The 24,859-nt window shown below is 36.9% G+C and overlaps 1 protein-coding gene across 1 annotated transcript in view; it reads right to left on the bottom strand.

Moving 5' to 3' along the window:
• Positions 1 to 24,431, bottom strand: part of LOC113608295 (gamma-aminobutyric acid receptor subunit beta-2-like) — a 141,870-nt gene extending 117,439 nt beyond the window's left edge. Inside the window, exons 1-3 of the mRNA XM_027084424.1 lie at positions 24,061 to 24,431; positions 23,814 to 23,905; positions 22,749 to 22,816 (exon numbers count right to left, since the gene is read on the bottom strand). Of these exons, the coding sequence (XP_026940225.1) occupies positions 22,749 to 22,816; positions 23,814 to 23,905; positions 24,061 to 24,137 (237 nt within the window). The 5' untranslated portion in view covers positions 24,138 to 24,431. The remainder of the gene's footprint in view (positions 1 to 22,748; positions 22,817 to 23,813; positions 23,906 to 24,060) is intronic.
• Between the last annotated feature and the right edge of the window lie 428 nt (positions 24,432 to 24,859).

The raw sequence follows: 24,859 nt of genomic DNA, 5'->3' as shown, positions 1-24,859 counted from the left end.
TGAGAGTTCAGCACCACCAAACCAGCTTTACAACAATGCTAAAGGAACTTCTCTAGGCAAGAAACACAAGAGAAGGAAAAGACCTACAATAACAAACCCAAAACAATTAAGAAAATGGGAATAGGAACATACATATCGATAATTACCTTAAATGTAAATGGACTAAATGCTCCCACCAAAAGACACAGATTGGCTGAATGGATACAAAAACAAGACCCATATATATGCTGTCTACAAGAGACCCACTTCAGACCTAAAGACACATACAGACTGAAAGTAAGGAGATGGAAAAAGATATTTCATGCAAATGGAAACCAAAAGAAAGCTGGAGTAGCAATTCTCATATCAGACAAAATAGACTTCAAAATAAAGACTATTACAAGAGACAAGGAAGGACACTACATAATGATCAAGGGATCGATCCAAGAAGAAGATATAACAATTGTAAATATTTACGCACCCAACATAGGAGCACCTCAATACATAAGGCAAATACTAACAGCTATAAAAGGGGAAATCGACAGTAACACATTCATAGTAGGGGACTTTAATACCCCACTTTCACCAATGGACAGATCATCCAAAATGAAAATAAATAAGGAAACACAAGCCTTAAATGATAATTAAACAAGATGTACTTAATTGATATTTATAGGACATTCCATTCAAAAACAACAGAATACACAGTTTTCTTAAGTGCTCATGGAACATTCTCCAGGATAGATCATATCTTGGGTCACAAATCAAGCCTTGGTAAATTTAAGAAAATTGAAATTGTATCAAGTATCTTTTCCAACCACAATGCTATGAGACTACATATCAATTACAGAAAAAGATCTGTAAAAAAACAAACACACAGAGGCTAAACAATACACTACTTAATAACGAAGTGATCACTGAGGAAATCAAAGAGGAAATCAAAAAATACCTAGAAACAAATGACAATGGAGACACGACGACCCAAAACCTATGGGATGCAGCAAAAGCAGTTCTAAGAGGGAAGTTTATAGCAATACAATCCTACCTTAAGAAACAGGAAACATCTCAAATAAACAACCTAACCTTGTACCTAAAGCAATTAGAGAAAGAAGAACAAAAAAAACCCAAAGTTAGCAGAAGGAAAGAAATAATAAAAATTAGATCAGAAATAAATGAAAAAGAAATGAAGAAAACTATAGCAAAGATCAATAAAACTAAAAGCTGGTTCTTGGAGAAGATAAACAAAATTGATAAACCATTAGCCAGACTCATCAAGAAAAAAAGGGAGAAGACTCAAATCAATAGAATTAGAAATGAAAAAGGAGAAGTAACAACTGACACTGCAGAAATACAAAGGATCATGAGAGATTACTACAAGCAACTCTATGCCAATAAAATGGACAACCTGGAAGAAATGGACAAATTCTTAGAAATGCACAACCTGCCAAGACTGAATCAGGAAGAAATAGAAAATATGAACAGACCAATCACAAGCACTGAAATTGAAACTGTGATTAAAAATCTTCCAACAAACAAAAGCCCAGGACCAAATGGCTTCACAGGCAAATTCTATCAAGCATTTAGAAAAGAGCTAACACCTATCCTTCTCAAACTCTTCCAAACTATAGCAGAGGGAGGAACACTCTCAAACTCATTCTACGAGGGCACCATCACCTTGATACCAAAACCAGACAAGGATGCCACAAAGAAAGAAAACTACAGGCCAATATCATTGATGAATATAGATGCAAAAATCCTCAACAAAATACTAGCAAACAGAATCCAATAGCACATTAAAAGGATCATACACAATGATGAAGTGGGGTTTAACCCAGGAATGCAAGGATTCTTCAATATACGCAAATCAATCAACATGATATACACCATATTAACAAATTGAAGGAGAAAAACCATATGATCATCTCAATAGATGCAGAGAAAACTTTCGACAAAATTCAACACCGATTTATGATAAAAACCCTGCAGAAAGTAGGCATAGAAGGAACTTTCCTCAACATAATAAAGGCCATATATGACAAACCCACAGCCAACATCATCCTCAATGGTGAAACACTGAAAGCATTTCCACTAAGATCAGGAACAAGACAAGGTTGCCCACTCTCATCACAACATAGCTTTGGAAGTTCTAGCCACAGCAATCAGAGAAGAAAAAGAAATAAAAGGTATCCAAATTGGAAAAGAAGAAGTAAAACTGTCACTGTTTGCAGATGACACGATACTATACATAGAGAATCCTAAAGGTGCGACCAGGAATCTACCAGAGCTAATCAATGAATTTGATGACATGATACCAAACACAGAGAATCCTAAAGATGCTACCAGAAAACTACTAGAGCTAATCAATGAATTAGGTAAAGTAGCAGGATACAAAATTAATGCACAGAAATCTCTGGCATTCCTATACACTAATGATGAAAAATCTGACAGTGAGATCAAGAAAACACTCCCATTTACCATTGCAACAAAAAGAATAAAATATCTAGGAATAAACCTACCTAAGGAGACAAAAGACCTATATGCAGAAAATTATGACACTGATAAAAGAAATTAATGATGATACAAATAGATGGAGAGATATACCACGTTCTCGGACTGGAAGAATCAACATTGTGAAAATGACTATACTACCCAAAGCAATCTACAGATTCGATGCAATCCCTATCAAACTACCACTGGTATTTTTCACAGAACTAGAACAAAAAATTTCGCAATTTGCATGGAAACACAAAAGACCCCAAATAGCCAAAGCAATCTTGAGAACGAAAAACGGAGCTGGAGGGATCAGGCTCCCTGACTTCAGACTATACTACAAAGCTACAGTAATCAAGACAGTATGGTAATAGCACAAAAACAGAAAGATAGATCGACGGAACAGGATAGAAAGCCCAGAGGTAAACCCACGCACATATGGTCACCTTATCTTTGATAAAGGAGGCAGGAATGTACAGTGGAGAAAGGACAGCCTCTTCAGTAAGTGGTGCTGGGAAAACTGGACAGGTACATGTAAAAGTATGAGATTAGATCACTCCCTACCACCATACACAAAAATAAGCTCAAAATGGTTTAAAGACCTAAATGTAAGGCCAGAAACTATCAAACTCTTAGAAGAAAACTTAGGCAGAACACTCTATGACATAAATCACAGCAAGGTCCTTTTTGACCCAGCTCCTAGAGAAATTGAAACAAAAATAAACAAATGGGACCTAATGAAACTTCAAAGCTTTTGCAGAGCAAAGGAAACTATAAACAAGAACAAAAGACAACCCTCAGAATGGGAGAAAACATTTGCAAATGAAGCAACTGACAAAGTATTAATCTCCAAAATTTATAAGCAGCTCATGCAGCTCAATAACAAAAAACCAAACAACCCAATCCAAAAATGGGCAGAAGACCTCAATAGACATTTCTCCAAAGAAGATATACAGACTGCCAACAAACACATGAAAGAATGCTCAACATCACTAATCATTAGGGAAATGCAAATCAAAACTACAATGAGATATCATCTCACACCAGTCAGAATGGCCATCATCAAAAAATGTAGAAACAATAAATGCTGGAGAGGGTGTGGAGAAAAGGGAACACTCTTGCACTGCTGGTGGGAATGTGAATTGGTTCAGCCACTATGGAGAACAGTATGGAGGTTCCTTTACAAACTACAAATAGAACTACCATATGACCCAGCAATCCCACTACTGGGCACATACCCTGAGAAAACCACAATTCAAAAAGAGTCATGTACCAAAATGTTCATCGCAACTGTATTTACAATAGCCCGGAGATGAAAACAACCTAAGTGTCCATCGACGGATGAATGGATAAAGAAGATGTGGCACATATATACAATGGAATATTACTCAGCCATAAAGAGAAATGAAATTGAGCTATTTGTAATGAGGTGGACACATGTAGAGTCTGTCATACAGAGTGAAGTAAATCAGAAAGAGAAAGACAAATACTGTATGCTAACACATATATATGGAATTTAAGAGAAGAAGAATGTCATGAAGAACCTAGGGGTAAGACAGGAATAAAGACACAGACCTACTAGAGAATGGACTTGAGGATATGGGGAGGGGGAAGGGTAAGCTGTGACAAAGCGAGAGAGACGCATGGACATATATATACTACCAAAGGTAAGGTAGATAGCTAGTGGGAAGCAGCCGCATAGCACAGGGAAATCAGCTTGGTGCTTTGTGACCTCCTGGAGGGGTGGGATAGGGAGGGTGGGAGGGAGGGAGACACAAGAGGGAAGAGATATGGGAACATATGTATATGTATAACTGATTCACTTTGTTATAAAGCAGAAACTAACACACCATTGTAAAGTAATTATACTCCAATAAAGATGTAAAAAAAATGTATTTAAAACAGTCAAACCAATTATGATTTATAATTTACCATAATGAAAGAGCTTTTATAGTTCTTAATCTTTGGTGATCAAGCCTGTGGATAAAAGTCATGATGTAGCCAAGTCTTCACTCTGAAACAGTATTTGTAGCAATATCCGCACACAGTGTGTCAGTTATGGTGTTTTATTTTCTGCTTGTAACTGTTCTCAACATGAAATAGCCCCTCCTGAACTATTTGTAATTGAATCATCCATACTGCAAGTAATAGACACCAGAGTTTAGATACAGCACATGATGATAATTTGGCTTACTATATCCAAAAAATTTTCTTGCTTTCATAAAGTTATTATGTACAAAATAAAAAATGGGATATATTAAGCAGAGACTACTGCTTTAAATCTAGACTGTACCCTCAGTGGTAATTTGTGTTGGTTCTATGGGGCCAAGTAAATGAGTCCTATGTAGAAGACTGAAGTGGAAATAAAACAATCACTTTTAAAATGTTTACACTGATTAGAAATATAACAAACTGCAAAAAAAAAATGCACAATGTTTATGTGCATACATCTTAAATATATTAGTGATACCCAAGGTGTATGCATAAATTGAAATGGAAATGGTGCTCTGAGTTGTAAAGTTAAAAGACACCCCCTTCTAGGGTGGTTATATGGCATTTGTTCTTTTGGCCAGGAATGAAAAATAATCACTGGATATAAAAATCCCATTCACAATAACCATAAAAGCTGAAAAGCACTGAATTTAACAAGAATTATGTAAGCCCTATGGGAATAAATTTAACAAGAAATCTGCAAGACTTACCCAGAGAAAACTGTAAAATTTTACAGAAGGACATAAAAGAATATGTATAAATGAGGAGACACAGTATGTTCTTCAATAGGAAGAACCAATACCGCTAAGTAAATTTCCTTCCAAACTCCTTCATAAATTATACTGCAATTACAACCAAAATACAAGTAGCATTATTTTTTTTAACATCTTTATTTGAGTATAATTGCTTTGCAGTGTTGTGTTAGTGTCTGCTGTATAACAAAGTGAACCAGCTATACGTATACATATATCCCCATATCCCCTCCCTCTTGCGTTTCCGTCCCACCCTCTCTATCCCACCCCTCTAGGTGGTCACAAAGCACCGAGTTGGTCTCCCTGTGCTATGCGGCTGCTTCCCACTAGCTATCTATTTTACATTTGGTAGCGTATATGTGTCCATGCCACTCTCTCACTTCATCCCAGCTTACCCTTAGTAGCATTATTTTCAACTTGCCAAAATTTAAAGAGTGTATGAAGGCATAACTATTTCATAAAGGTTAAGTACAATTAAGTAGAAACATAATGAGGGGAGATTTGTCCTTTTTTTTAGTTATAACTGACATAAAACATTAACTCAGTTTCATTGTATAACAGGGTAATTCAGTATCTGTATATGTGGCAAAATGATCTCCACAATAAGTCTACTTAGCATCCATCACCACACACAGCTACAAATTTTCTCTTGTGATGAGAACTTTTAAGATCTACTCTCTCGGCAACTTTCAATATGCAAAACAGTATTATCAGCTATAGCCACTATGCTGTAAATTACATCCCCATGACATTTATTTTAAAACTTTACACTGTATTTATTTTTATAAAAGTCTGTATCTTTTGACCCCCGTCACTTACTATGCCCACTTCCCAGCCCCTGCCTCTGGCATCCATCAATCTGTTCTCTGTCTTACCTATGAGTTCGTTCTGTTTGCTTTTAGATTCCATATATAAGTGAGATTATACAGTATTTGTCTTTCTCTGACTTATTTCTCTTAGCATAATGCCCTCAAGGTCCACCCATATTGTCACAAATAGTAAGACTTTATTCTTTTTATGGCAGAATAATATTCCATTGTATATATTTTATATATTTATATATCACATTTTCTTTATCCATCCATTGATGGATACTTAGATTTTTTTCCCATATCTTGGCTATTGTAAATAAGACTGCAATGAACATGGGGATATTTATGTAGATAGGCAGATAGACAGATAGATAGGTAGACAGACAGATAAAGTATCTTTTTGAGTTGGTGGTTCATTTCCTTTGGCTAAATACACAGAAGCAGAATTGCTGAATCATATGGTAGTTCTATTTTTAATTTTTTGAGGAACCTCCATGCTGTTTTCCATAGTGGCTGCACCAATTTACATTCCCAGCAACAGTGCACAAGGGTTCCCTTTTCTCCACACCCTCACCAACACTTGTTATTTCTTGTCTTTTTGGTGACAGCCACTCTAACAGGTGTGAGATAAGACTACGTTGTGGGAAATCTGTCTTAATATTTAAAGCTAGAAAAATTAAAAACACATAGTTTTGGTACAACAATATAGGAAAATATTAATGAGATAAGTTACAGAATAAAAACAAAGACCTAAGGACATATGAGATTTCATATGTGAGGAAGACAACATTTCAAATCATTAGGAAAATGACAGATTGCCTTAAAAATTATTGTGACATCTATCTATCTATCTATCCATCCTACCTATGTATATTCCTGCTTCAGAACTTACTCTAAAATACATCTCAAATGGATTCAATTTCTATGGTAAAAAATACGTAAAATAATGACAGATGATTTGAACATTTCTTTTTTTAAATCTTATGGCAAACAAGACTTTTCAAAGTCTAAAAGCCAAGATCAAAATCCATAACATTCTTTAGTACATCAAAAGATAGTATTCACAAAGTTATTATACAAAGAAGTATGTTTGCAATATATGACAAAGGGTTATAATCTTAATATTGGGTTGGCCAAAATGTTCGTTTGGGTTTTTCCGTAACATCTTATGGAAAAACCCGAATGAACATTTTGGCCAACCCAATGTATAGAAAGTTCTAACAAATAGCTAACAAAAAATTATTCTAATAGAAAAAAAATCAATAAATGACATAAAAAGGCAATTCAAAATGAAAAAATGCAAATGGTCTATGAATACAAAAAGGTATTTGAGATAGTTACCTGGCAATAAAAATTTTAACTGATAAAGGAAATTACTAATTTCACCTTAGAGATTAGCAAAGATGGAAAGGATGAATATCCTGAGGGAGATACCCAGGACTGGTCTGGGAGTGTGCAAATGGAACTCCCATACACTGGGTGGTGTGAACATTAATTAACAATGTTTTAAAGGAAGGATAGATTTGTAATATGTATCCAAATCTAAATATATAAATATGTAAAATGTATAATATCTAAAATATGTATCAACCCTGCTTTGGGTTCCAGTAATCCTACTTCTAAGAATTTAGGGGAAAAATGTTATAATTGCCTCAAATATGAATACACAGGACAGTTTAATACAGTTTAGTTCATAAGAGTAAAAATACACAAAATAATCATAATGACCACCAACAGAGGACTGATTTCATAAATATGGTACAGCCATACAATGAAATTCTATACAACCACTGGATATTTTGTTACAGAAAAATTTTAGATAGCATCAAAAGATGCTCACAAAATGTTAAGTGCAGAAATCATATTATAAAACATAATGTATTGGAAGCAACCTAAGTGTCCATCAACAGATGAATGGATAAAGAAGATGTGGCACATATATACAATGGAATATTACTCAGCCATAAAAAGAAATGAAATTGAGTTATTTGTAGTGAGGTGGATGGACCCAGAGTCTGTCATACAGAGTGAAGTAAGTCAGAAAGAGAAAAACAAATACCGTATCCTAAAAAAAAAAAAAAAAAAAAAAAAGGTAATGAAGAACCTAGGGGCAGGACAGGAATAAAGACACAGACGTAGAGAATGGACTTGAGGACATGGGGAGGGGGAAGGGTAAGCTGGGACGAAGTGAGAGAGTGGCATAGACATATATACACTACCAAATGTAAAATAGCTTGTGGGAAGCAGCTGCATAGCACAGGGAGATCAGCTCGGTGCTTTGTGTCCACCTAGAGGGGTGCGATAGGGAGGGTGGGAAGGAGATGCGAAAGGGAAGGGATATGGGGATATATGTATATGTATAGCTGACTTACTTTGTTATACAGCAGAAACTAACACACCATTGTAAAGCAATTATACTCCAATAAAGATGTTAAAAAAAAGAGGGGGGAATGATAAAATAAATTTTTACATATTGTGATATAGAAAAGTCACTCTGGCTTATATATGAGTTTACTTGAATTTTATGCTAATAGGTCGTTTGTGGCCTATGAAACATATGTTGTACAACTGTTTAATTATTGAAGAAAATGGCACATTGACCAGAAGTAAAGAATGTCTATGTTAAAAATAAAGATTAAATGTCTCTCTAAAAAAAGAAAAAAAAACCCATAATGTATACTATCTGATTCTATTTCATGTACACACGTGAATTCCCAAGAAGTCTTGAGGTTTAGCGATCCTTTTGCTAACAGTATTTATTTCTGAGTGATATTAATAGAGATCTTCACTTTTCACTACAGTTTATTACTGATTTTTCTATAATGGAGAGAAATAAGTAATAAAAGCAATTCAGATTTAAAAATTGCAGACTCTTAAGAAAATTATGTGACAGACAAACTTACCTGTTTTACAAAGCAAACATAACACATAGCTGGAAGTAACCTTATCTGTTTCATTTAATTTGTTTCATTTTCAAATACAGTAACTCTGAACTAGAATTTAAGAAATGTTTACAAAGTTTTATCATCAGTGACAAATTCAGGACAAATTCAGAACTTCCCAGTCCCTGCTTTTGATATAAATACCTTTCCACAGTAACCACAGAAATAATCTCTAAAAAAATGCAATAGCATATTTTAGTCCAAGGACTGTTTGCTTTCAAAAGAAATACAGAACTTAGTAATTATTTTTAAATTATATATGTTCATATAGTCATATTCATATATGTATATATACACAGTGTTTTTAGATATACATGATATACCTGGCTTAATTTTATTCATAATTTTTATCAACCCAGTTGGACATTTGAGAAAGTAGAAAAAAAGAAAAGAGATTAGAAACATTTTGTTTAAGCCACATATTTTTCCCAACCTTGAGGAACACAAATATATTTAAACTGAAGTCTTTTGAACTGACCTTGAAATGCATCACAATTATTATTTCACACAAATACCAATCGTCATTTTACTGAATATTCTGAGATACGTTCCACCTCATTAAAATAACAAGTAAGATATGAAGGGCTGATATTTTCCTGGTTCTAAAAAAGCCTCTCTTAAATTTAGTCAAATCTAATTTTGTTATTAATTCTCAGGATTACCAGATACATTTTTTCAGAGCAGATTTTTGTTTTGAACCAGAATTGAAATCATTCCCTAGTGATGAAAGATGATTTAAAATGACCAAGAAAAAAGTAAATCGTAATTTTCAATTTACCCACCAACCCTAATGATACCTAAACAGTGATAATTACTATTGTAATTTATTTCCAAATGACTTAGACTATTTTTGCATATTACAGATTTTATCCTTCATGTTCTATTTGATGATTTTTATAAGTTTCCCAAAATTTATCTGGGGAACTGGAATGTGGACTATTAATCATTCTGGGAGATTATAGTGGAGGCAGGTCCATTCAATTTTTTAAACTTCCCCTTCCTTTAACTTGAGAAAAGCACAAAATAAGTAGGATAGGAGACAAACTGGGCTCTAACTCCAGTTCCAGCACTTTCTAGCTGTAAAATAAAGGAAAGCTGTATTGTCTTGGTTCTAACTCACACACATCTTCTAACCCTCAGTTTAGCCATCTGTAAACTGTGATAACACTTCTTATTTCATAGAGGTTTTTGAAAATTAAATGTGAAGTCACTGAAAAATTAAACTTCATTTCACAAAATTATCTCAATAAATGGTGGTGATTCTTAGTAGTGTTATTAGTCATAAAAAATATATATCCCAGTTAAAAGGTATAATGCAATTTTTTCAAATCCTGTTTTTCATTGACTCTTTTTAATAGTATTTGTTTGCAAACTATCAAATGCTTAAAAGAACAAAGAGAATCCACATGCACTTTGATACCATATCATGTAAATTCAAAAGGACAGTCCCTGATTATATACACATTCTTATATGGCAAATCCTTGTTGCATATTTTATATGATACTCATTTATGCTAACAAAAAACAAAACACAGATAACTTTATTAAAAAAAGGCCTTCTGTTATTTCTCAACTATTGAAAACAATTACAAATTCCTCAAGGCCAGGAACCACATTTGTCTATCTCTTCCTCCATCTCCCTCTCTGGGTCTCTCTTTCTCTTTCTCTCTCTCTTTAAAGCCCAACAGCACAAGTGGCATTTAATTTAATCAGGTTTTATTCTTGCCACGACTGCACTATGCACCAAAACAACAAAGCAGGAAAACCAGAGCTCCAGAATTGTGGCTAATTTTTAAAATGAGAGCATAAACCCTTAAGAGGTATTATGTCCAAATCTGGGAATTGTACAACCAGAACCCATTTATAACATTTGCCACTTTGACTAAAGCATCCTAAGTCAAGAAAATTCCATTACAACAAATTTCTACCTAAGTGATCTACCTGGTGATGATGATCACATCCAGTTAGTAAAATAAAAAGATAAAGCCATTTTAAAATGTGGTTCTCAAAACTGGCTCATTAAATAGATAGAAAATTGGCCTCCAAAACCTAAAGTCTAAAAATAAATCATCTAAAAACTCCGAAGGAAATAAGCTCTTTGTTTTTCATGTGGTCTGTAATTCCATAGATCTTTCAACTGTAAATCTGGCAAGTGCTTAAAATATTATGACTTTTAGAATGACAAAGGTATCATTCTCTAATGAATTCTGTTAGAAAAATGGTTTGCCACACAGGTCTACTAATGGGATTCAAGTAATGAGCATTCTTACAACACATAAGCCAGACGCAAATTTACACAGCCTAGCAGATCAGCCCCACCAGTGTCCAAGAGAGTACTGGCTTAGTAGTGCTTGAAAGAGGAATGGTTTACATGACTGACTGATCAGAGAACATTTCAAAAGATCTTCAGTCTATTAACTCAAACGTTCATTTGGCAAAAAAAAAAAAGAAAAAGAAAAAGAAAAAAGAAAAGCAAAACAAAAAACAAAAAAATTCAGAAATCTGTATTTACAAAATAAGTCTTTGTCTGTAGGTCAAGGAAAAGAAAGAGAAAAGTTACTTAAATTTCATTTTTGGAGCACTGTGTCTTCAATAACAGTGAAAACACAGAATGGTGATTTGATTTTACAACCTAATAACTGGCACCTACTCACTCACATTTAAAACTCTTTAACATTTCTGCTTCTTATTTTGTGATAGTCTTTTAAATGGCCTATAAATCATTTAAGATTAATATTTAAAACGTTTCATTGACTGTAAAAGATTTACAGTCAATGAAATGTCAATACCCTCACTAAAATGAACAAATTTTAAAGATGATCTTTGTATATTTGTTTAAAAGCCAGCTGTCTGATTATATAATTTTTTGGTCAATCCAGTTAACGTGTAGTCCTAGGAAGCAGGAAGATTCAACGATTATTTTAAAACAAATACTCCCTCCTGGAAGGGATGAACAGCACACTAAAACATTTTTTCTATGTTGATGCTTTAGAAGTTGCAAGGTAGGAATAAATGGGGCTGTATCCATAGAAAATAGCAGTCACCTTTGAATTATCTATATTATAAGCCCTACTATCCAAAAGTTCCCATTAACAGACTAATATGCAGAACAGAACAGACTGTAATTTTCCATCACTATTTGCTATATTCTTATTTTCATGGGAAATAAAAAACTCTAAGCCAGTATCAAGGTGAGTATGAGATAAAAATATTGTAACTTTATATATTTTTATCAAATCCTCTTTAAATCTCTATTTTGGGTATGTTTTATAATGGACATTACATATTGGTGCACAGATAAATAGACATTCATTTATTAAGCAAGTCAAGTAGTCTGAGGTTCAATTCTCATGATAACAGCATCATTTCTATCTAAAATTTTTTAAAAATAGCAGAATAAAAGGTGACTTTTAGAGATTATTTAGTTAAAAGAGAGACATGTAAAAGTCAGTAGATAAACTTTTAAAAAAATTTTTGATTCGATGGTCTTGCACCAATTAGGCACTAAATTACTGATCTGTAGACGAGCACCCTCAAGATGCTTAATCACTGAGACCTTCAAATTTAAGCATATACTTCAAGAAATACAATTAAGCAGCCATAAATAATTTGTAGGAAGCTATTTTAATGGCATTTTCCCTACATCTAAATGTGTAATACTACTAGTACTAACCACCAATCAAATAGCTATCTTTCTAAACAGGAAGGAATAGTCAAATCACATTATCCTAAAACGTATGTTAAAATATCAGTATTTCTGATATTACCCAGACCTCTTATAACCAAATAACTGATGCAGCTATTATTAATTATATTCATAGCATCAAACCCTGTGCTAATCCCTCCCCCCATTTCACAAACTTTGTTTGACCTTTTAAAATACAGAACTATGATTCTTTTCATCATTTGTGTCAAAAAAATTAGTATGGAGGTTCAAAGGGGCATTTTATAAAAATAAAAATCAGATCTGGAAAATGTTTTTCTACTCTCTCATTCTTACCCTTAGTAAATGACCCTTACTTTTATTCTTTGTGAAGGTGCTTAAGACTCATCATTCCTAGCATCCACCCCAGAAATTTCAGTGTCTCCTCTGCACAGGTGCCAAGGTCTTATGCAATTAAGCTTCACCATACGTAGGTATACCCTACATATGCACCCTACCGTTCCTGTCCACATATATTAGCTCTGTAATTGTAGAAATTATACAATCCCTCTAGTCCTTGTTTCTACACTTATAAAAGAGGATGATAATATTATCTAGCTCATGAGACTTTTGTGAACATTAAGTGGGATAGTTATATGCGCTCTAAGTGTTTATTTTTGCAATATTATTATTGCTAACATGTAATGCCTTTCTTCATACTGTCTCCATGCCCACTGACTCCCATAGGACGGTTCTCCTTATTTTCTATCCATTCGTATTGCACTGATCCTTCTTGCTCAGTCCAGCTCTCCCTCTTCTACCAAGTCTTCTACAAATCCCACCGACTCTGACCACTTGGAGCTTTCTCATTGCAAAAATTCATATGACAACTAGAGACCAGTTCTGTTGTCAAATTCCTTTATTAGTGATTGTATTAGCTTCCACCTTCACTATAAAACTAGTGTTCCTAAAACAGTGGCCCTCAGACAGTACCTACGTCAGTCACATAAAGAGATTTTAAACATGCAAATTCCTGAACTCCATCCTAGACCTCCTGAATTAGACTCTGGGCATGTGCCCTGAAAATACAAATATTAATACAAGACTCAGGTGATTCTGTTGCACAGTAAAGCCTGAGAACCACTGTAAAAACCTGGATCTCAACCTTTTATTTTGATTCCTCTACCACAGGGATATACTACTCTCCTCTCCCACCGATCTGAAACACTCTTCTCTCCATCAACCCTCACCTCCCTCTTCAGGCAATGAAGATCACTCTTTCTTGACTCTAGAGTGAGCCTTAGGTCTAGTGTAAGAACCATTTCATATCCTTCCACAAAATAGCCTAACTGACATGGTGCTGGTTAAGAAGTATTATATAAATACTTCCTGTTAGCCTGATATACTGCAGTCTTTCCATTACCCCCTCCAACAACTCCTTTCACCACATATTTGTTGAGTATCTACTAATTGTCCGGAATTGTGCTAGGCACTGGGATGCAGACAATTTCCATACATTCGCATACCTCAATATCTCTAATATTTAGCCATGGCTTATTCATGTATCACTTTTCTAAGATACATGTAGAGTCACCTTAAAAACTTCATTACTTTAATTCTGGCTATTGGGTTAGGAGAAAAGTTATTTCATCTTTAATTGCCCAAGCAATTACTTCTAAGTTAAGACCTCTTGGCAGGTAAGTGGGCAGTACATGCCAAATTACAGAGCAGGGAAAATAAGACTTGGCGATAAAAAGGCCAATAGAATGTTTACAAAATGAGCACTAGGCAAGAGACAATGGGTTAAAGACATGGCCATATTTTTCCATATAAATAGGGACAGAATAATATACACCCATTTTTCTCCTTGTTTAATAAAATACATATTTTGCAAATAAAATGCATATCTGGAAGGAACATGTAAATCTTGTGTTTGTATCTTTTAAAAACTCATAACCATCTACTTTCTCATTCCTCTTTTAACTGTGTGTTTCAAAGTATTTTTGTGTCATCCAAAAATGTAAAATGACTTTGGAAAAGCTGAGTAATATCAGGCTAAAAATAGAGGAAAGAGTAGCTGTGTAAATGAGAATCAAATTGATAGATAAAAGTTTCCATTTATGCTATTTAAATCCAGTTCTCTATTTTATATATGATTTTTATGTAGTTGTTAATAGTTTATAAGTAAATTATATATTTATTTTCAAATAACCTATAGCTAGAATTATGACTAATAATCTATAAAATGTATTTTAAAATTTTTTTGAAAAAATATACAATAAAAAAGAAAATGTCAATATATTCATATGTTTGTATATGTTTGTAAGATCACCAAAAAGCCATAGAAGAATACACATCAGTTTACACTGGTAGTAATAAAGGTGTGCATTTTTTTAGAGAAAGCATAAAACTGCAAAAATACTCATGGTCTGTTAAGTGAAAACACAGACTATAAAATTCTCTCTACAAATAACTCAGTGTAATGTGTAAAGTATGAATAAGCAAACAGACAAGAAGTAGAAGGTATTACAGGCAAATTAAAACAGTTTTAATGAAGTGACGGGGATGTGGATAATTTTTGCCTTTGATGTTTGTTGATCTTTTAAAATTGGCTTTGTCATAATGTACATGAAACAGAAATGAAAATGGTGATTAAGTATGAAAGCCATTACTCAATGAGAAAATCTCTTCTTTTCTCAACTTGTTTGGAGACAAAAGCACAACACCATATTCTACACTGGGGGTTCTGAGCTGAGGACAAGTTCATCCCCCAGGACACATCTGGCAATATCTGGAGACATTTTTGGTTTTCATAACTGCGAGGGTACCTCTGGCATCTAGTAGGTAGAAGCCAGACATGCTGTTAAACATCTTACAATGCACATGACAGCCCCCTCACAACAACGAATTATCTGGTCACGATGCCAAGAGCACTGATGACAAATAAATGTTACAGAATGAATGATTTCAAAACAAGCCAGTGCCCCACCCCAAAATTAGTCAGTACCCCTGTCACAGTGTTAAGAAAAGGACTTTCTCTGATTTACATTCTTATAGAAATTCTCAAGACCATTTAACAAGGAGGTGGGAGGGATCACACTAAAGCACGCTTTGAGGTGCTTCTAAAATATGAAACTTGGGATATTTCCCTCCCCTTCCTTCTCTTGCAGGGTAAGCTCACAGTCAGATTTTTATTTCATGTCACGATCAAGCAAGGGCATTGTTTAGGGTCCTACAAAGCAACAGCAAAGGACCTGCCCTAAGAGTTAACCCAGAGAAAATGATTTATAAACTGCCTATATCATGTGCAATAATTGTTTAAAAATTGATGAATAAATCTTCTTGAGATGTAATCTTTATAATGAACCTCATTTATACTGTGTGGGGCCACAGGGAGTAAAGATCCGGGAAGAGAAGAAAAACACTCCACCACTTTTAAGAGATTATTCGCAGGAGTAATCTATCAGAAATCACAAAAATGTGTTTTCAATGGAAAAAATTCAATTGATAATAAAAGAAAAAAAGGGAAAGGGTCTTTTCACAGAGTGTCCACCCAAAGCTTAAAACCACTGACACAGTTCTTGAACTTTATCATCCAACATTTTGTGACAGCTATTGGCCTTAATGGTTATATGACAGATTCTGTTGGAGCAATAGGAAAATTATTAGACAAGTTAACAGCACCCATTCATAATGAAAGAAATCATGACACAAGCAACATCCTTGACTTTTCAAGATCTTATATAAATCTTCCTTTATTACCTGGTAATAGATGTAATATAAAGTATAAATTTCTCAAGGACAGAAACCATGTCTTATATTTAATACACACTGAATAAAGTACCTATTTGAAAAAGTCATTTTAATGAAATTAAGATTTTTTTCAAGGTGGAGAGATTGAGGAGTAACAGTAACATATAGGATTAGTTTATCTGATCTACCCACTGTTTCCAAAAAAATAAATAAAATAAAATAAAATAAATAAAAACAAACAACTACAACAAAACAGGTCCATAAGGAATGAGAATAATTTTTTTTAAATGATGCCTTACTACATCTAAAAGTGCAGTATAACCAGAGGGCTAAGATTGAGGGATGTAAAGTCAATCACAGTCTGGGTGACCTTGAATAAGTCACTTAACCTCTCTGGGCCTCAGGCTCCTCTTTTATAAAAAGGTGGACACTAGCCATACCACTGCTTTTATAGGAGGACTAGATGAGATAATACACATCAAGAGGATACCTGCACAAGTTAAGGGCCCAATGAGCAATAACTGTGATTATTTTCTTATATTAGTGCTGTGATGGTGGAAAATGTTGGGCATTGCACAGAGAGGGAGTAGAGGGGGAAGAGAAGGGGAAGCAGAAGGAAAAGAAGGCGAGAAAACGACAGCTTGCTAAAATTGGGTAGGAGAGCTTCATGCGTTATTTATTGAGAATGAAGTCTGGGTCAGTGAGTCTTCACAACCCCTTCCCCTCGCTCCACATCCCGTCACCCACCCCAGCTCCTGCTTCGTATCTGCAACCTACTCCCTTCTAGGGGTACTTCTCCAAATGATATATGACTTCTTTTAGCAGTTGCCCTCTCCCGACTTTGCTTCAGATCCACACTTTTCAAAGGTGTAGTCTTCAACCACTAAGACTCCTCTCGCTACATTTACCAACGCGCTCCTGTTACTTACTATAGCTGGGAGACAAGTCTCAGAACTTATTTCAATTGATCGTTGTGGCATCTGATGCAGATGAACATTTCCTTCCTTTTTAAACTCTCTTGTGCCTCAGCTTTGAAGACATTATTATCTGTGGGTTCTCCTACCATCTGACTGCTGCTTAGCTACTTACTAATCTGTGTGGGCTCCTTTTCAGCATTCCACCACTTAAATTACACTGCTCACCAGATCCCCATTTTTTGCCGTCCTTTCACTTTCCCTTTTTAATTGTATCCATTCACACCGTTATAAGTACCACTTATATGCTGACAATGTCCAAGTTCATCTCTCTAGTCATGACGTCTTACTAAGCTCCAGACCTGTATTTTCCAATCTCCATTTGGAGATTCCATGTGTGGAGAAAAGTCAGCGTTTCCCAAAATGAACTGTCTTCCCACACACCTCAATCCCCAGCCCACCCCCAAACTGGCTGCCCTTTTGGTGTTCCCCATATCGATAAATGAAACCATCAGAAACTTAGGATTCACCAAGTCCTGCCACTTCTGCCTCGTAAAAGCCCTGATTTTGTATCTTCTCCTTTACATCCCTGTCTCCGTTCATCCATTCTTTCTGGATTTTTGCAGTGGATTTTCACCTTATCTCCCAACCTTTGGTCTTGCTGCACCCCTCATACTTCAAAAGCATCTTCCTCAAGTGTGAATCTGTTCAAGCGATTCTCCTACTGACATCTTTTCATGGGTCCCTACAGCCTTTGGAACAAAATGTAAACTCTTCTGCAAGCTACAAAAATGGTCTATATAATTTGATCACCACTTATGATCTCAATACCAAATCTTATCACTTCCTCACTCCCACTCCCAAATCCAGCCATTTAAAGCTACTTGCAAATTCCTAATCCCATTTATTTTTCCTGTTTTTTCTCCTATATGCCACTCCTTCTGCTTAAAACATTTATCCACAGACCTCTAACCCCCATCTTCACCTAGTAATTTCTACATAATACCTCAGAATTCTGTATTTCCAATATGCCCTGTGTATTTCTGCTTTCAAAGAACTCAGTGGTCCTACACTGTGATTCTTTCCACACTAATTGATTTAAATAGTAATTTAAAAAGTGTCTTGAATTTGAGGCCTACAAGTCCATGCTCTGTCTCTCCACATATATGATACTATGTAGTCAAACTTCCAACCAACGGTTGTTCACAGAGCAAAACCACATGGAGAGAGATACTATAACCTTCGCTACATGTATTTTATACAAATCATTTAGGAAGACAATAAATATGTAACATATCAGGCAACTTGAAATATCAAATAACAAATGAATGGTGAAATCAACAAGTGACAAAGGAACGCATGGGAGATACAGACAACTAGGTCCTCAAGAGGCTGCTCATAAAATTTTTAGAGAAAATGCTCATGTTAAACATAAGTATGATAGGAGCCTGCAGTAGAATTAACGATAGTAAACACCAAGATATTAAGTTTCATGAGGTCAGGGGACAAGTCATTCTTGTTTGCTGCTCTGTCCCTATGGCCTAACACATAGCTGGATCATAGTAGCTGCTAAATAAGTATTTGTGTCGAATTGAATTTTAAACTGTGCAGCTGGTGATGCAAGAAAACATCTGTTTTTTAAAAAAAAAGGCAGCACTTTTCACCATTTGCCATTCCATAAAAAGGTAATTTGTGTATATGTTTACTAGAACGCTTTCCTCAAAAGTGAAATATTGCTTCACTCTTCGGTTGGCAAATGTGTTGTTCCAAGATGGAGAAGAATCTGCTTTAAATGAAGAGAAAGCTATTTCAGTCCATAATCCTCAGAGCCAATTTTGGAACTTAAAATGCATTTTCATCAAAGAATCTTAACAAAAAGAGTCCTGCCAATTTAACCAAGACATCTAAAAATGTTTCATTCTAAAGCCAAGCTTTCTGCTCAGGAACATTCTAATTGAGATTGTGTTCTTCCAGAGATCTTCCACTGGCTCAACAGTCACCTGAGTCACATGGGTGAGTAAGATACCATCATCACCCTCCTAAGAACTCAGAACTGCATGCCATTTAGGAATTCTGCATTTTTCTAACGTTTATGCTGGATTTCCAAGTTTCCTGGAACTTCTTTGTACCCAACAGAGCTATTATAATAAACCAAAGCAGAAACACATGTAACTTTGAGTTAGAAGTCAATTTGGCATGTCCCTCTCATTTCAAACATATGGAAACTGAGACCGCGTAATGTAAATCACTGACCCAAGTACACTTAGGGCAGCGGCTGGAATGGACACTGGGTCTCCTTAGTGACAGGCTGATATTCAGTCTTCTATATAAGCTATGTTCATGGGACACCAGTACTTTCACTTGCATCATTTTATTAATTCTGGTACTCACCTATAATATGTAAATGGGGACTATTATTCCCTTTTAGCAGGTGAAGAGATCAAGCCCCAGGACGTCCCTGGTGGTCCAGTGGCTAAAACTCCATGCTCTCTAGGCAGGGGGCCCGGGTTTGATCCCTGGTCAGGGAACTAGATCCCACATGCCTCAACTAAGAGTTCACATGCCAGAACTAAAGATCCTGCGTGCCACCACTAAGACCAGGTGCAGCCAAATAAATAAATAAATATATATATATATATATATATAAATAAAAAGAGAAACCAAGCCCCATGGGGCTGTCAATTCCCTCAAGTTGACTGAACAGCAGAAGCAGAACTAGTATTCAGGTCTTTCTATCTTTGTCATTTACCAGGAGCACCACATCGACATGGGCCATTTTTCCTTTCAGTACAAATGAGTCAATGACAGTCTAAATGGTCTGGTGCCTACCATTCTTCAAAGGAAGATTTGCTATAATAAAAGAAAGCTACAAGTACCAGAGGTTGCAGGCCACAAAGGATAATGAGGCAGAAACATGTGCATTAATCAATTTTGAGGTTTCACTTAAATAATCAATCAACCATTCTTTCAGAGCTGAATCTAATCGAAAGATCCTAACCCTTTTAGACCTGTATACAGTGGGCAATATGCCATAAACATCTTCTTTTATTTAGACATCAGGGATGGAATTTCCCATCTGTTGCTTCAAATCAAATAACCATACTTTAAAAAATAGTACATATCACAAAATTTTTCTTTGAAGGATTAAAGTCACTATGATTGTTAATCATAAAAGTGTTAATTTTTCAACAAGTAAAACTGTGTCTGGACAAGTCCACGTGTGTTAGCAGTAGGCTAAGAAAGGAATCTAGCATGGAATTTATAATGCTTGGTTCTAATCATTAATGCTGCAGTACTGGCTTATTTACAACCTGACGTTTGTTTCTACACTTTCAACATCCCGAGACTTTTCTGCAACAGTAAATAGCTGTAAGAGATGACACCTCGCCTTAACTGGGTCTATATTTTGACTAGCAGGTCTTGGCATCATGTCCAGCTCTGACACCTCTCCAAAATGCTGCATGCTGGTGAAAAATGAACAAAACTTAAGAAGAAGAAAACAATGCCACTACTCTTAAGCCATTTTGGGATATAATAGGTCTAAGTTCTCAGCTAACTTATACATCTAAGTTCTAATGCAGCAACTTCTAATCATCTCATCACTGTCTCTTTAGATTCTAAATATTTCTTAATTTTTCCATAAAGTCTCACCTTTCTGATGCTCTGAAGAGGAAGGTGACAGAATAAAATGTGGGAAAAGAGCATAAGGAAATCAAAAGACAGGACACACAGAACTACACCTGATGTTCATATCACTTTCTTTTTAGCCACACAATTTAGATTCAAGTACCTAGGACTTAGCAGGTACCCACATGAGGACATTTTCTATTTTCATGGTAAAATTCAAAATATAAACTGATGAAAGACCTCTAAAATTTCACAAAAGTGAATATTTGTACATCTGAGAAGTTAAATGTTTAGTTTCCCAAGAAAGAAATATTCTCTACCCACACAGGAGATTCTCACAATGTGTGGGAAATCTATGGTTCTGAATCATCCAATAGCATCTTCAGTCTGTGTTCAAATCCTATATCATAAAATGCTTTCCCAATAATTAGAATATAACAAGATACACGTCCTTAAAAACATCACTGAAAGAGTTGAATGTTCTCTGGAGTAGTCACAGATGTTTCATAAGCTTGTGATAGCTCAGGATTATCACCTATCTTTGGACATTGTATAAGGTTGGGCTGGTTATTTGAGCTTCCTCTATATTTGAATTCTGGGGTGATGAAAATTTATATCATGTTAAGAGCATATCCACTACCTAGTATTTGGCTCTCGAGTGAATTAATAAGTGTCCTAACTTTCAAGTCCTGATGGCTGGCTTAGAACCGTTTTGCATAAAACCTTACACACTAGACCCTCTTCTTTAACAGTGCATCCTGTTTCCAGGCAAAACTACACTACAATACAATCTTCTGCAATGTGCTGTATCCTATTAGGACTGAAAGTAACCCTGGCATCTTACATTCAAATGTGGCCTTTCTAGAGAGACTTTTCCAAGGGTGAAAACTTCAAAAACACAGAGTAGAAAAGTCACTGAAGAAATGGCGCAAGTAAGCAGGGGTATCTGGGACACTTATTGTCTTGTACGTCTGCAGTGCCCCAACATGGGCAGCAGGGGGCGCTCCTGCATGAAGCAACCCTCCCCTCAGCCCCGCCCCCCTCCGCCCCCCCCCCACCCCCATACACACAAGTGTTCCCGGGAGGGGAAGACGGAGGCTTTTTCTCTTAGCACTTGCCCCAAGACCAAGGAGGGGGCCACTAAGGAGTGCTGCTGTCCATAAATCACACAGGCTTAGGACATGCAGTGAATACCACTGCAGAAGTGACCAGAGATGACACATAGGTCTGAGCTTACCTTTTGAAAGCAGGGTGGCCAATTTTTATTTTATTTATTTTGGGGGTTAAAGGAGCAGGTGAGCCATGGGCAGGGGGCGGGACTTGCCATCAACTGTAAAGAGGCCGGCTCCAAAAGCAACACGTGGATATCAGTATCCGAGGGTCATTTATTCAGCCTCTCCACTAGTTTAGTTCCCAGGTTATATTCTCTGCGAAATGTCAAATCAAAACACTTCCCTTTTCTCTCCTCTTCTTTCCTTCCCTGACCCCACACCAAACTCAGAAAAAATCACTCGATGAAGTGGGTTTCCCACTGAACCTTAGGAAATGTGACTCCTGCAGGGGTTCTCCTGCACGTGGCTGCGTTTTGCACATGAACGTGTGATGCATTTTACACCCTCTTCGCCAAGTCCCACGATTTCAAACCAGGTTGGAAAAATCTTTAGGGACCAGAAAGAGCCAGCTCTGAAGCCTCAAAGACAGTGGGTTCCAAAGCAAAATGCCCTGCCCTCACCCCACTTCCTACACATACTCATGCACACCCCACCCTCACCCGTTGGATCCTTTCTCCTTCCTGTCCCCAAATGAAGGTTTGCAGAGACACAGCCATAAACCTCAATACTCACCATATTGACTTCAGAAACCATATCGATGCTGGCGATGTCAATGTTCATTCCCACAGCCACAGGGGGACCTGCAAACCAAAATGGCCAGCCACGTGATTTCTCAGAACTTCATGCATTCTTAGCAAGAGTAGTCCCCGGGCATGGGACACTCTGCCCCAAATCCCTTCCCACTGCTCACACTCAAATTCTTCAATTCTCTGCTCCTTTTTAAAGAGTGACAGGTACTCCTCTGGGAAATGCTCTACTGAACAGGCACACACGTGTCCGATGGATGAGGGATTCCACGTCTGTCTACATAGGTAGGTGTCTTAGCATGAGAATACACACAACCACAAAAGCACCGGAATCTGGCTAGCCCAAGCGAAATGTTATATATTGCACTGAAACCCCCTCCTCATTCTTCCCACCCCCCGCTTCTGGGCAGGTTTTAACTCTTTGAGCTTTGTTAGAGTCTGGAGTCAAATTAAATAGGCATATCAGTGTATCTAAGGCTGCAGCAAGAGAGGTCTCTAGCCCTTCTTCCACTACCCTCCCTATCCTCCGATCCCCCCAGGCCCCTCTCCCCCCACCCCACTGTCCCCTGCAGTGAGGTTTCCAGGACTGGATAATATCCAGACACCAGCCAATTTAAACCATGGCTAGAACTCTTCCAAAGTAGGTGGGCACAGGGGGTTAATGCGACTTCTCAACCAACTGTCTGCATATCTTGTCCCCAAAAATGTTCCTGATGGCCTTCAGTAAGCCAGGTTCACCGGGCACACCATTAACTAAACTTAAGAGGTTTGTATCTCAAGGAAACAAAGACAGTGAAGCAAAGGATTTAAACGGTGAAGCTGAAGGACAGCAGTCACCACTACAGGCTAAGAAGGTCTCTCTGAAAGACCATCTAAGAGTAACAAACCAGCTTAAGTTTGGATCAGTTTCTCAATATTGTAACACAGAGACATGTTCAGTACACCACATGCAACCCACAATGAGGGAGAGGGAAGACAGCGCACAAAGCTCAAAAGACAGCTTAGGCTATAGCTGCTGGGCTGTTTCTTATTTCCAAGGCAACCCCATTACCTCCAAAATCTGGTCTCAGCCGAATATCATAGCCTTTCAGGAGTCTGTCCACCGTCTCTTTAACCAGCGACATATTACTAGGGTCATTGACACTAAAGAAAGAAAAGACAATAAACAGGCATCAATAAGACAGCAGGCACAGCGCTTCAGAATCTATCTGATCCTCACTACAGATCCTTGCTCACAGAGGTAGGCAGACAGAGCCTTTCAAAGTGAAAAAGGAAACAGAAACGCTAGACACACTTACCTCTGCGCACAGACAGCGGCGATTATTAAGGGGAACGGCCAGATCCCAAAGTAGCCCTTTTTCCGGACTCTCCACATCCCTTTAGTTTTGGACGGGATTGAGGGTTTCACTGGAGACAGGAGATCCAACTTAGTCTGCCCAGTGCAGTAATTCTAATGTGAGGCGCATGCGCAAGGCGTACCAAAACATCAAAGGGGCAGCAGCGGTTGCCTGGGACCGAGAAGATTTTCTTGTTAAGGAGGAAAAAAAAAAAAATCAAAGGGGAAAAAAGGAAAAACATATATATGTATAATATATGCGTATTTGAATAATATAGAAAAGTCACCCCACAGGAGGACCCGGAGCAAAATCTTTGTTGTCCTTTTGTTAAGACAAAAACAACTAGAGAGTCTGTTAAGTTTTGGTACTTGCAAGAGGCAGTTTTGCACCTCGCGGGTTGTGGGGTTTTGGGGTGTGTGTGTGTGGGGGGGGGTGTTTCCTCTTAAATATGCAAAACCAGATTAGGAATTTAAAGGAGAGCAGGTGTGTAGTGCTAGGGGGAAGATGGGTGCCTGAGAGTCCACTTCTGGTATCAGCAAGCAGCGGGGGTGGGGTGGGGAGAGAAATCTGAACTTTATTTCCGTGGCAAATAGCATTCCCTGCCTGGGGCGAAATGGGTGCTGGAGGCGGAGGTGGGGGCGGGGGGTGGCGGAGGGAAGAGGAGGGAAGGGGAAGGTGGGAGCGGGAGTGAAAGGGGGAGGGAGGAAAGAAACCGATGGGAGGAGTGTTGAGCAATGCGTTGGATTTGGGGCCGGGAGTG

Source organism: Aethalodelphis obliquidens, unplaced genomic scaffold (assembly GCF_003676395.1).
Source record: "Aethalodelphis obliquidens isolate GAN/ISIS:26980383/991018 unplaced genomic scaffold, ASM367639v1 scaffold52, whole genome shotgun sequence".
Lineage (NCBI taxonomy): Eukaryota > Metazoa > Chordata > Mammalia > Artiodactyla > Delphinidae > Aethalodelphis > Aethalodelphis obliquidens.
This window is presented reverse-complemented; position numbering and strand designations above follow the sequence as displayed.